The sequence below is a fragment of the Schistocerca americana genome, chromosome 3, assembly GCF_021461395.2.
Source record: "Schistocerca americana isolate TAMUIC-IGC-003095 chromosome 3, iqSchAmer2.1, whole genome shotgun sequence".
Lineage (NCBI taxonomy): Eukaryota > Metazoa > Arthropoda > Insecta > Orthoptera > Acrididae > Schistocerca > Schistocerca americana.
This window is the reverse complement of record NC_060121.1, coordinates 35377477-35392202: the sequence shown is the minus strand read 5'-3', so window position 1 is coordinate 35392202 and position 14726 is coordinate 35377477. Positions and strand designations below refer to the sequence as shown.

At 39.7% G+C, this 14726-nt stretch overlaps 1 protein-coding gene across 3 annotated transcripts in view; it reads left to right on the top strand.

The window, feature by feature from the left end:
• Nucleotides 1–14726, top strand: part of LOC124605189 (activated Cdc42 kinase Ack) — a 509613-nt gene that overhangs the window by 316022 nt on the left and 178865 nt on the right. For all 3 annotated transcript variants that reach the window (XM_047136704.1, XM_047136705.1, XM_047136706.1), the window contains one exon: nucleotides 314–469. In XM_047136704.1, the coding sequence (XP_046992660.1) occupies nucleotides 314–469 (156 nt within the window). The remainder of the gene's footprint in view (nucleotides 1–313; nucleotides 470–14726) is intronic.

Below are 14726 nucleotides of genomic sequence, written 5' to 3'. Positions count from 1 at the left end.
TGAAAAGGATGATACAATTTACTGGCCTTAGGGAAAGGTATGACTAGACAATATGGAGGGGGGGGGGGGGGAGGAGAGAGAGAGAGAGAGAGAGAGAGAGAGAGAGAGAGCATTTCGGCTTCTGCCCCTGGAACATGTGTAATCTTTGTCGTGAAATGTGGTTAGTACATTTAAGTTATTTTTTATGTAATTCTTAGAATGAGAAACAGTGTACTTGGGTTATTCCTTTTCTTCTGAAATGACATGTAGGAAAGTGCTGTTACATTAGGTAGGAGTGATGCACATACCACACACATATACATCTTGTCTGTAGGTCACGGTGCACCATGTGGAGAATCCTGGGGCAGCCCCGCAGCTATTGATGAAGTCTACTTACGTAATCCAATGGATCCACCAGATGTTTTGGGTTTGGCAAATACATCACCACATGGAAACCTTCCTATGCCTAAGTTGCCTGACAGAAGAAAGCGTAAGTTTATTTTTTTGAGTAACTTGATTTCCTTCTCATTGTCTAGTTTTTATCGTCTAATAATTTATTGTCTTGAGAGCTTTTACCTTGAGAGTATTAAACCACACCATTTGGTATTGACAAATTACGGTAACCATGTTCATTTTTAGGCATTATATGCCCCCAAAATAGAAACTTGTATGCCTTGTAAAGTTTCCTGCAGTCAGTGTTGGTCGATGCACTTTTAAGATACCAACTGACAGGTTGTTTGTAATCTTCGTCAACCCCAACAACAGCTGCTCGATAATGGTGTTAGCATAGAGGTTTGGCATGCATTATGGTCTCCAGCTATGTACGAGGGGGTGGGGGGGGGGACCCCTTTTTAAGTTAATATATTTTCTAATTGTTTACAAAACAACCTTATCCCCTTAAAAATACTTACCATTACAACTAATACATTTGTCCCACCGGTGCTTCCACTGTTCAAGACATTTCTTGTATTCATCTTCATAAATGGCTAACTGCTCCTCCTTCATTTTTTTCTTGACTTCTTCAGTGTTGCCAAATCAGTGTCTTTCATGCCCCATTTTATGCATGGAAATAAGAAACAGTCTCACAGAGCCAGGTCGGGCAATTAAGGTGTATGTGGCAGCGGAACCATAACATTTTTAAGCAAAAACTGTCTAACAGAGATAGTTGTGCGCAGGTGTGTTGTCATGATGGAAGAACCAGTCTCCTGTCTGCCACAAATTGAGCCTTTTGTAACGAACACAGTTGTGCAATCTTCTTAAAACTTAATACATCTCAATCTGTATAAAACTACCCAACATATAAAGTTTAACAATACTTGCAGATCAAATAATATTATACCTAAATATATTAATGTACAGGTTAAAAACAATTCTGCCAGTGCACAAAAAACAAAACAAATAACTCAAAAAATTTGGCTACACAATGAAATCCAGTCTTTTTATCCCAAAAAGCAAATCCTAAATTGGGAACTATACAGGGTGATTCAAAAAGAATACCACAACTTTAAAAATGTGTATTTAATGAAAGAAACATAATATAACCTTCTGTTATACATCATTACAAAGAGTATTTAAAAAGGTTTTTTTTCACTCAAAAACAAGTTCAGAGATGTTCAATATGGCCCCCTTCAGACACACGAGCAATATCAACCCGATACTCCAACTCGTCCCACAGTCTCTGTAGCATATCAGGCGTGACAGTTTGGATAGCTGCTGTTATTTCTCGTTTCAAATCATCAATGGTGGCTGGGAGAGGTGGCCGAAACACCAAATCCTTAACATACCCCCATAAGAAAAAATCGCAGGGGATAAGATCAGGGCTTCTTGGAGGCCAGTGATGAAGTGCTCTGTCACGGGCTGCCTGGCGGCCGATCCATCGCCTCGGGTATTTGACGTTCAGGTAGTTACGGACAGATAAGTGCCAATGTGGTGGCGCTCCATCCTGCTGAAATATGAATTGTTGTGCTTCTTGTTCGAGCTAAGGGAACAGCCAATTCTCTAACATCTCCAGATACTGTAGTCCAGTTACAGTAGCACCTTCGAAGAAAAAGGGACCAAAAACTTTATTGGCTGAAATGGCACAGAAAACATTCACCTTAGGCGAGTCACGCTCATATCGAGTTATTTCCCGCGGATTCTCAGTGCCCCATATACAGACATTGTGACGGTTGACTTTCCCGTTAGTGTGGAAAGTTGCTTCATCACTAAACACAATCTTTGAAACGAAAGATTCATCTGTTTCCATTTGAGCAAGGATAAAATCACAGAAATCGATTCTTTTGATCTTATCAGCTGCAGACAGTGCTTGAACCAATTTCAGACGATAAGGTTTCATAACTAACCTTTTTCGTAGGTCTCTCCATACAGTTGATTGTGGAATTTGCAGCTCTCTGCTAACTCTGCGAGTCGATTTTCCTGGGCTGCGAACAAATGCTTGCTGGATGCGTGCTACATTTTCATCACTCATTCTCGGCCATCCAGAACTTTTCCCTTTGCACAAACACCCATTCTCTGTAAACTGTTTATACCAATGTTTAATACACCACCTATCAGGAGGTTTAACACCATACTTCGTTCGAAATGCACGCTGAACAACTGTCGTCGATTCACTTCTGCCGTACTCAATAACACAAAAAGCTTTCTGTTGAGCGGTCGCCATCTTAGCATCAACTGACGCTGACGCCTAGTCAACAGCGCCTCAAGCGAACAAATGTACAACTAAATGAAACTTTATAGCTCCCTTAATTCGCCGACAGATAGTGCTTAGCTCTGCCTTTTGTCGTTGCAGAGTTTTAAATTCCTAAAGTTGTGGTATTCTTTTTGAATCACCCTGTATAAAGCACATCTTAATCTTATGAGTGTTCTGAATAATACCGCTGTTTTCTCCCATCTTGTTAGCGAGATTAAAAATCATACATATGCAGTGACAGAAAAATGAAAAAAATCACAAAAGAAAGATTGCAAATTTAAAAGCTAAACACACACCCAGCACAGCCACACATGACACCCAGTATAACAAAAAGCACCAGTTCTATCCAATACTGGTCAACCTCACTGGGACTAATTTGCATACAGAAAAAATGAAACTACCCAAAAAGGTCTGAAACACAATGTCAGCACATGCCTAGATGAAAATTACATAGAACACCTCATTGTTGAATCAGAAAGCATTCTCACACAGGAAAACAGAAATGAAATAAATGAGGTAAACATTAGTCTGATGAGAGAGCTAGTCAGTAATGACATCAAAAACATAATAACAGAGATGAAAGAAAACAGAAGAAACTGAAACAATACAGATTCTATAACACTGACAAAACTTGGAAAGAAACTAAAGGAAAACAACATCATCACCACAAAGGCAGATAAAGGAAACACAGTGATTCTCATGGATAAAGAGTAATACATCAGTAAGACAGAAGATTTCATCACAAAAAATAAAATTATAAAATTAAAATTGGATCCAACAAACAGATTCCAAATGAATCTGAGAAACACTCTGAAAGACATTGAACATACAGTAGAAAACAATGAAAAAGGAAAACTGATCCAAACAAATCTCAGTGCACCTTCCATCCGATGCCAACCAAGGCTACACAAGAAAGGTCTCCCCGTCAGAGCTATTGTGAAGTATAGAAACGCTCCCACTTACCCACTTGCAAGATCCATCTTATCAGAAAACTACAAATTACAAGAAGACAGGGACTATAAGAAACACCAATTGATTCAGTACATAAAAGATATAAGTTCCAGACACAGCCACGCTCCTATCATTTGATGTAGAGGATATGTATTCCAATATACCAATAACTGAAACAATAAACGTTATAGGACAGAATCTTAAGAGACACAGTACACTCCCACATGAATACATCAAAGAAACAGTCAGGCTTCTAGAGCTAATAACAGAACATAATTATTTATGAATAATAGCTAGCTTCACTGCTGTATTTAAGTTGTTTATATTTTATCTCGTTCACAATGAGCCCATTTCGGTAAGTTGCCATCACCAAGTGCCTGTAAATACATAGATAAGCGATGGTCTTAATATAATTGTTGTAACAATGATCTGAAAATTAATATATCATTAGGTGTTTTACCTTACACGTAACATCGTTGCTGTCATATCCTGTCTGTTTTGGAATTATTACTTTCTCTCAGTTATAGAGTGGAGATGTATTTCAGATGTTACCTGATACGCTACTTTTCTAACAGTTGGAACAGTGGGTCAGCGATGTTACATGTTTACATAGTATAAATTATAAATATTATAAATTATAAATAAGTGATGTGTGAAATTCAGTTGTTTATTATTATTTTTTTCATATAGGTTGGTTTCTAATTATGTTTTTGCCTAAAGTTAGTTTTAGTTTTATTTTATGTTTTTAATTTTTTGTAATAATTATTATTTTTTTGATTTATATTGGTGTTCTGTCTCTGTTTTACACTACTCATGTTATTGCTGTTACTAGGGATATATTAAAAATACCTAATAACTTCTTGTTCCCTTGGAACGAATAACAGCTGTTCACAGCCTGAAGAAAAACCAAGGAACACAAAAAGATACACTAAACAAGAACAGAAAATTAGAACCCAACAAAAAGAAGTTGAGAGTGAGAACATGAAATGTAATAACCTTGACAGGAAAGACTGAAGAGATTGTAGACATGATGGAGAGGAGAAAGATTCATATCCTTGGATTGAGTGAGACCAAGTGGAAGGGAAAAACTCTAAATTGCTGAGAGGTGGGTACAAATTATACTGGCAGGGTCACAATATCTAGGCAAAAAATGGAGTGAGGTTTGTGTTTCACAACGACATTGACCCAGTCACAGATGTGAGCTTTGTAAGTGAAAGGATAATTAGTGCAAGAGTGAACTTGGGAAAGAATAGTTTTACTATATTCAGTGTACGCACCTCAGCAAGGGTGCAGTGAGAGGGGGGGAGGGGGGGGGGGGGGAGAACAAAATTCCTTGAAGAACTGGAAGACCAAGTAAGAGAAGATAACATTATGATAATTGAGGATCTGAAACTCAGATTGGCACGGATAGAAATGGATATGAGGAGGTGATGGGGCCATTTTGGACACGGAAGATGCAATGTTGAGGGTGAAGAAATTCTAAATCTTTGCATATGGAATCTACCCATAAGATCACTAGATGTGGCTGGGATGGCAAATCTAAGACAGTTATAGACTATATATTAATGGACAAATTAATTGAAGGAAAAGTAAGGGATGCTAAAGGCATACCAAGTGAGCACTTGGATAGCGACCACAGGTTACTAGTAGCTGATCAAAATTATAAGATGAAAAGTTTGAATGCTGTATAAAGAAAGCCAAAAATTAAGGAGTGGAAGTTGAAAGAAGAAGAAAATATAAAAGTTTCCAAAATCTAGTGGCACAAAAATTGCCAAAAACTGAAAGGGGTAGAGTAGAGGAAGAGTGGAACCTTTTTAAAACATCAATAGTTAACAGTGCCGTGCAGATATGCGGCAAAACAAAGGGTAAAGTGAAAGACAAAGAAACCATTTGGTGGAATGATAGAGTAAAAGATGCAATTAAAAAATGTAATATGGCAAAGGAAAACATGGAGTTTGAAAAAAGAAATTGTAACCAGGGCCTGACACCAAAAGATGAACACAAGGTGACAACACTGAAGTAGGAATACCGACAAAAGAAACTCCAAGCAAAGTGAATTGTGTAAGAAGAAAAGTAGAAGAGTTGGGAAATGTTCACCCAGAAACTAGAACAGGATAGCAAAGGGAATCAAAAACTGCTATATGGGTTATTGAAAAGTAAAAGATCTGATAGAGAAGACATAAAAGCAATTGATACAGAAGATGGGGATGTTATCAGGGACATGGTTGGTATCAGAGAAGAGATGATGAATTATTTTGAAATCTTACTGAATGGGGAAGGTGCACAAGACAGTGACACTGAAGTCATTGAATTAGAGGAAGAGCAGGATCCAGTCTCTTAATTAGAAACTGAGAATTCCCTGAAACAGATGAAAAGTGGGAGGGCAGTTGGAGTAGATGAGCTGACAGCAAATATGATTAAAGCCACAGGAATCCATGGAATGCAGTGGTGACCCTGGGTGCTGGGGGTGATATGGAAAGAGAACAGCAAGTGCTGGATGAATGGAAAAAAGGAATTATAATACCATTGTTCAAGAAATGTAGTAGAAAGAAATTCATTAACTACCAAGGAATCACATTGTTATCACAATGCCTTAAGATAATGGAAAAGGTCATAAAAAAAAAGATTGCGGAAAATTCTAGAACACCAATTAGAGGAACAACAGCATGGGTTCAGAAGTAATAGGGAAACAAAAGATCTCATTTTCTCCCTCCGTCAGTTAATGGAGAAATATTGGGAAAAACGAAAGGACTTGATAGTAGTATTCGTGGATTTGGAGAAAGCATATGACAATGTACCAAGGGATAAAATATGGAAATGCTTGAGAAAACAATGTTCCTGATTCAGTAATTAAAAAAGTCCAGATGCTGTATGATGGTTGTGAGAGCAGTGCACAAGTAGGAGATGGAAGATCAAAATGGTTTAAGACAAAGAGTGGTGTTCAACAAGGCAGTTCACTCTCCCATTTACTCTTCATTACATTTATGGACACAGTCATGAAAGAAATCAAGGAATAAGAAAATGAAGATGTCAACGCTTTTGTTTTTGCTGATGACATCGCCATTTGGGGAGAGATGGAAATGGAGGTTGGTTCAGAGGAGACTAGATTACTGGAACACACAATTTAAAAAATTCAAGTTAACTGTGAGTAGGAACAAGACAGTGGCAATGAAGATGAAGATGAGCAGTACACCATACCTTGTCACATCATACTGGAGGGGGGAGAAGGTTGAATGTATGAAAAGGCTCAATTATCTAGGTAGCATCATATCATGCAATGGAAGTTCCAAACTAGAAGTCTTAAACAGAATAACATAAGGATCTAGCTTCTTCCACCAAGTACAAAATCTAATCCGGGACAAGGAAGTAGAGCCAAACAGACCATGTATAAAACTTATCTCATGATGTCTAGTCTAGAGGCCTGTGTCATAAATAAGAGAGAAGAAAGTCAAATACAAGCATGTGAAATGAAGTTCCTTAGATAAGCTCTACAAAAAACTAGGAGAGACAGAGTCGGGAATAATTATGTAAGGAGAGACCTGCAGGTGACATTGACTACAGAGGAGAGAATGAATGCTTTGTGGTTGAAGTGGTTCGATCATGTGAAGCGAATGCACCCAACTCTAACTCCACGTCAGTATTTGGAGATGGAAGTACCAGGAAAAAGACCAATTGGGCAGTCTAGAAAGAGATGGACAGACCAGGTTAAGGAAGATCTCAAGAGGAGAGGAATAACATGGGATGTAGTGGAGAGGGAAAAGCTATACCAGGACATTAACCAATGGAGGCATATTGTTCACAAAGTTCCTACCCGGCTCACTGGAAGGAAATCCTGATGATGATGATGATGATGATCATGTTCATGATGATTAGGGTCACTGATGTTATTTTTTTTTTTTTTTACACGTTTTCCTGATATATAATGTGAACAAAGTTTTCTGTATACTTTTTGTGCTTTAGGTCAGTTTGTTCGTTCAATAAATTTGTTGGGTTGCTGTATGCTTGTGAATATATCTTTGTTTCGTCAAGGATGTTCAACAATGTTCTCTTTTGCGTAATATGGAGTATTTCTAGTGATTCGTTTATGGGTTTTACATAGTGTTTCTCTGCAGACCCCAAAGAACAAAAGAACAGAATTATTTTCAGTTCAATAATGAATTATATTTACAAAGTGAAGAATTAGCAATCGGATCTCCAGTGTCTGGAACCATAGCAAACATATTTATGATCCATGTAGAACAGATTATATTTTAACAAAATAGTGCCAAATAGGTACAACGTCCTATACTGGATTAGATAAACGGATTATATCTTTTGCATGATGGATGAACCAAACAATAAAATTGACCACTTACACACAGACGTAAATTCTGTTTATGATAAGATACATTTTACATTAGAGAAAGAGCAAAATAAACAGTTAAATTTCTTGAACATCACCATATAGGTTCAAAACTACGAACACACATTTGCCATATACCAGAAACCGACAACAGCAGACACAAGTATACGCGGAACATCACAACACCCCAATTCTTAAAAGGAGGTTGCACTTAGGTACGTGTTCCACAGACTTAACACAATACCATTAGATACAGGCAATTACAAAAAAGAAATGAACACTATTATACAAATAGCCACAAACAATGGATACAAAGAGAACTTGGTAACAAAGCTGAACAAGAAAATCAAGAAACAGAAAAGAACAAACACCCATCTGTCACCAACACAAGGACAAAATCACACACAAATACAAGAAAATACAAGAAGAGAAACAACGCAAAGTGTGAAAGAAACAGAAAATAAAAGATGGTACACAGTGACATACAACCACAAATACCCACACAGAATATCCAATATTTTCAAAAAACAAGGCATAAAAATAACACACCAAACCAACAACTCAGTTCAGAAATACTTCACAAAAACAATAGGAAAAATTGATCTGTATCAGAAATCAGGAATATACCACCTGAAATGCAATACATGTGATGCAAGAATATACCACCCATGGTGGTTCCTGACATCCTTGTCAATGGTGTCATCTGAACTGATTCCATGGTACTTGCTGAATGTTTTGCTGCACACTTAGGTGAAATGTCTGCTTGCACTAATTACCATCCTTATTTCTTCATCCAGTAACACCTTATTGAGTGCCGCCCACTATGCTTCAATGTACATGGCTCTCTATCATACAAATTCCCTAGTGAATGGGAACTCTGCAGTGCTTTGTCAGTGTGCCGAATTACGGCCTCTAGACCCAACAAAATCCAGAACCAAATGCTCAAACATCTTTGTGCCGACAGCATGATGTGTATCCTCAGGCTTTTTAATCATATTCGGAGGCCATATGTCATGATTCCAAAGTGGCTTTCAGGCTTTCCAGTTCATCACAGATCACATGTGTTGTTTGGAATGTGCAGTGCCCAGTGCTTTTGCACATTGCTGACATGTGATTGCTGTGTTCTTTGCCCTACAGAAGGTATACAATGCCACTTGGTGACAGCACATCCTGTCTGCACTGCATGAACACAGTTTCTGAGATAGTTTACCCATTTTCATCCAGAATTTCCTCTCTCTTCAGCTTTTTGTGGTCTGGATAGGATCGACTCTCAACAGCCAGTATGTACTGGAAACTGAAGTCCATCAGGGATCGGTTCTGATCATAATGCCGTTCGCTGTCACCATCGGTGGTATCGTAAATGGAGTGCGCCCCACAGTCTCTCTGTCACTGTATGTGGATGATCTTTGCCTGTACTATGCCTCTGCATCACTGCGCACTGCTGAGCACTAACTTTAGGGGCCTGTCTGGAGAGTACATGACTTGACTGTGAATTACAGCTATTAATTTTCTCCTGCAAAGTCATGAGTTGTGCTTACTTAAAGTTGTTGAAATTTTTCCATTATTAGGTGTTTTATGTGACAACAAGCTAACTTGGGTGCCATATGTCTGCTGGCTCAAGGTACACTCTGTTGTCTTAGTAACTGCTCATGGAGCATGGATAGCATAGTTCTTCTGAGATTCTTCACAGCGTTGGTTTTATCTCGTGTGGACTATGGACGTGTTGCCTATGGTCCAGCAGCACCATTTATACTAAGTTTGCTGGACCTTGTTCACCACACTGGCTTGCACTGGCAACTGGGGCCTCCTGCACAAGCCCTGTTGACAGCCTCCTGATGGAAGTTGGCGTCCCACCGATGCGGGTCAGATGACAGCAGCTTCTGGGAAATTTGCAGTCACAATCTGTCAGATTACTACTCTCGCATGTCACTCAACTCTGTTCAACAACCATCATTTGACTGTTTGCACATCGCCCAAACCTGGATAGACCAGCTGGAATCCGACTCGGTACTCTACTGAAGGACCTTCAATGACCTCCTATAGCCTGTGTTCCTAGAGATACCTCTTGATTTCCCCATGATCTGCATCCTGTCCTGTGATACAGATGGACCTCTTTCGTTGTCCCAACAAGGATGCTGATCCTACCCTTCTCAGACATCTGTTTTGTTTGATCCCCCCACAATCATTCTAACTTGGTATGCATCTACATGGATGGTTCGAAAGTCAACGACAGGGTCAGTTATGCTTTTGCCCGTGCAAGGGGACATGAGAAGGTCTCTCTGCAGCGTATACACTGCAGGGTTGGTTGCCATATCTCAGGCTTTGCAGATCCCCAGCCATAGCAAACTTTCTGATCTGTAGCGATTCCATGAGTTGCTCAAAAAGCATATCCCCGTTCCATCCCAAAAATCTTTTGGTTACCAACCTCCAGGACCTACTGTTAGACCTCTACAGCCCTGGAAAGACAGTGATCTTCATCTGGACACCAAACCACATAGGCATTCCAGAAAATGAACTTGCTGACTGCTTTGCTAGAGACGCAACTGCAGGAGATCAACGTGTTGTTGTAACACCAACTTCAACACAATATTTTGAGGCTCTGGGAATTGGAATGGCAGGCTATTGTCACCCAAAACAAGTTGAGAGCAATTAAAGGATCCACTAAGGTGTGGCATCATCTTTCCAGGTCTCTTGGAAAGATACCATTGTGTACTGCCAACTGCACATCGGCCACGTGAGACACACACGCAAGTGGCAGCTCAGATGCCAACTGCTGAGAGCGCATGCTCTTGTCGAGTGTACCCTGCTGGCCGATCTGCGGCATGCTCTCAGCATGCCTACCTCATTACCTCAGATGCTTGCGGATGATGAGGCGTCCACTACCCAAATGTTGTTGCATTTCATGTGGGCGAGCAGGGGTGAGGGGGAGGGGGGGCTGTGGTAGATCCCCCCATGCGACTGTAGGTTACTTTCTTCTCCCCTCACCTTGTTGTGCCTTTAGTCCCTCTTGTGCGAGATGCTGCCTGGCTTATCTCTATTTTCTTTTACCTATCGTGTTACAACTACTGTCTCACCATTTTTCAAACTCTTTGACTTGCTTATAGAGTTGGGGCGCCCAAGTCTTGCTTATATAGTTGGAGCAGCCGAATCCCTACGTTTTTTGCTTTTTACCGTCTTTTTACGTATTTGTCTCATGAAATGGAGGGACTGTTGACCCAGTGATTTAGTCCCTTTAAACACACAATCTTTGTTGTCTTTATCATCATCACATCATCATCATTGTCATTTTGGAAGTGACAGTGGCCCGATGTTTGACAGCATGGAAATGTGAGGGCAGACATGTTCATCATTGTTCATGACAGACCACCAAAAGGGAGGATCCCCCTATTGTGCACCAAGCACACTATAACCCTAACACATCTTCACCTCCCCATCCGAGAACAAGTAATGGGCTCCTTGCAACATTCTTTGTTATTCTGCATTATGGTTTGGAGACAAGCAGCAGCTGGTAATTACTGTCCCATGTGTAGGCTCCCATTAACACCACTACAGAAATGCCCGCATTCAGAGTAGTGCCACGATTGTGAAGCATGGACCCGCTAATAAATTATGTCACATTGCATTCAGGTATGATTTGTGGTTTTGCACTACCTTCGATGACCATCATCAGCGAATATGGCAATGATCTGCAGAGAGATCCCATTCTGATAATATTTTTAAGAGGAGCAGAGGTGTTTCTCCTGATGTCGTGGTGCGGTAAGCCATGTGGTATGACTTTTGGTCATGGCTGATAGTGATTGAAGGAACTCTGATGGCATGGACATCCTTTATCCTTGTGTGTTACCTCTTGTGCAACAGTATCCGTGTGCCAGTTTTTAACAGTCCATTTTTAACAGCATATCCACACATGCCATGTGTCTGTGTGAACAGTTTGTGTGATATTGAGATACTCCGGTGGCCAGCAAGGCCCTCAGGTCTGTTCCCAGGAGGCCCAGATGCCAACTGAATCCCAAGGCCAGTATCTGGGATACTGGGGACCAGTTGCAACAGCTGTTAGCCAACTTGCCTCAGTAGAGCCTGCAATGGCTTTGACACCCTTCCCAAGCAAATCACTGAAAGGATTCAGGCCAGAGATACACATCACAATACTGAAGAGTGGGCTCATACTGCCAAGTTCTTTGTAACTGTTACTCAGTTTCCTAATGGTTGAAATAGTGTAACACCAGACACCCTCTCAATCTGTGAAGTTTCGTTTTGTTTCCTCCTCCACTTCTTGATGGGTCACTTTTTTTGTCAGGTAGTGTATGTTGACAGAACACACTCAAGAATCAAGTTAAGGCCTGCAAAAATTTCAAGCCTTCTGATTGGTAGTGCCCATAACCTAATACTAGTGAAATGAAATGCCAGGTGAAAATCGAGATGTCGTGTCGTGAAATGACATTAGATAGGCAGTTTCAAGAAATGAAAAATTCAAGCCAACTTATAAGAACACATGGCAAAATTTAGAACCACAGATAACAGGTGAGATACTTAGATTAATAAAGGAACAACAAAAATGTAATAATGTCCATTAGAAATGAAAAAAAGCTAAAGAATCAATAGAGGATAGATGTAATGTAATATACACAAAATTGACAGCATAAAGTAGATACTGCACATGGGCTAATAAACATTTATTTTAGGGAACAATAAGGTGGACAGTTATCAGGGGCTGGATAACAGAAGCAAGGATAAAAAGTTAGTCAGACAGAAACAATACTTGGGGAAAGCTTATAATTGCTCAGGAGAAATTAGGCCAATAGATAATGAGGAGACAGTAGACAGTGACAAGTTAGATATAATACTTTTTCTTAAAAAAAAAAAAAAAAAAAAAAAAAAAAAAAAAAATTGTTCGAGTATTGAAGGAACGTCGGGCCAAAGGGCAGAGTAATAACTGTACAAGCTCTTGAATGAAATGTATGTAACTGCCAAATTTTAATCAGATTTTAAAGCGCAGAGCTTACAAATTGCAGTGTCATACCCTGAATTGACTGGGGTCCTTTGGTATGACGCTGAGTGGAGAGTCTCAAACAGATGGTTGCAGGTTTTTGGATCTGCTTTGTTGGATGAAGAACTGTAGGATTTGCTTTTGTAAGTCAGGGGCACACTACACAGAGTACTTGCAGAGTGCACATGGGTTTTCTTAGACTAGGTGCTCTCGTAAATACTCACCAGTTGATACGCGGAGTGTGAGATCAAATTGAGTACTAAGCAAAGACACTATGAAAATAAAGATTTGAACATTTTGAAGTCCAGCCACTTACTAGAATTTTGGGAATAGAAAACCACACATTCATACCATTATTTGAAGCGTTACAGTCACATGTGTGTTTGACATATTGTAAAGAGTAATATGTACTAAAAACAACAGGCTTCAAGGTGTATTACTGGTCCTTTGATAGATTACAAATTTTAAAATAATGATGACAGAAAGCGTAATTATTGTTAAAAACAGGTGCATGGTGAGTTATTGACCAATCTCAAACATAATTCACTTTTGTATGGAAAAGTCTGAAGTATTCTGGCACACAGAGATATATGTTGCAATCAAGGCAATACTAGTTTCTTTCCTTCCTGCTTGGTTTGCTAGTAAATTGTCTTGTCTTCGCCAAAGAAATCTGCTTCATCATGAGATTCATCTGTGTGTGTGTGTGGGGGGGGGGGGGGGGGGGGCACAAAGACAAACAAAACTAAGCTAAAATGGAGTTACAGCAACAGCGTCTGTAGCCACATCATTAGCAACAAACAATTGTAGCAGCTTGAAGCTTATCTGAAAATGAATCTTCTTCGACCTTTTCCACTCAGATATTTCTCCCTCCAATCGAGAATCATTGAAATATTCCTCTTGAGCTTTCAGACTTCCTAAACTGCAGAACCTAATGAGTTCGTATAGGAAATTATGACAACATGATCACACATGGCTCAGCCAGTAGTGTGAGCAACTGCTATCTTTGCTAAGGTTTCTTTTGAAATAATTATAGAAATTGACAGCAAAGCGCAACACTTGTTTTGGGACAGGCAGCAAGACGTCTGTACATTGTTCTGATACGAAAGAGTCCAGTGTTTGAGCGATATGTGCTTGCACTTCAATAAAATTGCAGCCCAAGCTACACTCTGGCTTGGTCTTTTGAACACCCGTTGTGGTCAGAGCTATGCTTGGTCTTCTTTGACAAAATTTTAATAGTAAATTGCTTAAGCATTCATAACAAATTTCTTGAATTTACCACTCCCCAGGAAAGTTGCTGCACTCAAATTATACTCAGCATGCAGAACTGGATGAAACACGAAGTAGAAAGCTCCAAAATATTTGACAACCTGTGGAACGTATGTCGAAAAGACTCATCATAGGACATAGGCTGAGAGGTGTTCATTTCAGTCAACAAAATGTGAGTCTATTTAGGTTGTAATTGAGCCTGACTGTGAAGTTACCCTGTCTCAGGTGGGCTTAAGCTACCGTATTTACTCGAATCTAAGCCGCACCTGAAAAATGAGACTCGAAATCAAGGAAAAAAAAAATTTCACGAATCTAAGCCGCACCTGAAATTTGAGACTCGAAATTCAAGGGGAGAGAAAAGTTTTAGGTCGCACCTCCAAATCGAAACAAAGTTCGTCTAGTTGTAATATGAGACACAATTTAGGTCGAATGAATGACGATACAGCTGCAGTAGTTTGGTTCGAGTCGTAAGCTTAGCAGTTACGGTTTACCAGGTAGCCATTGCTACGCGT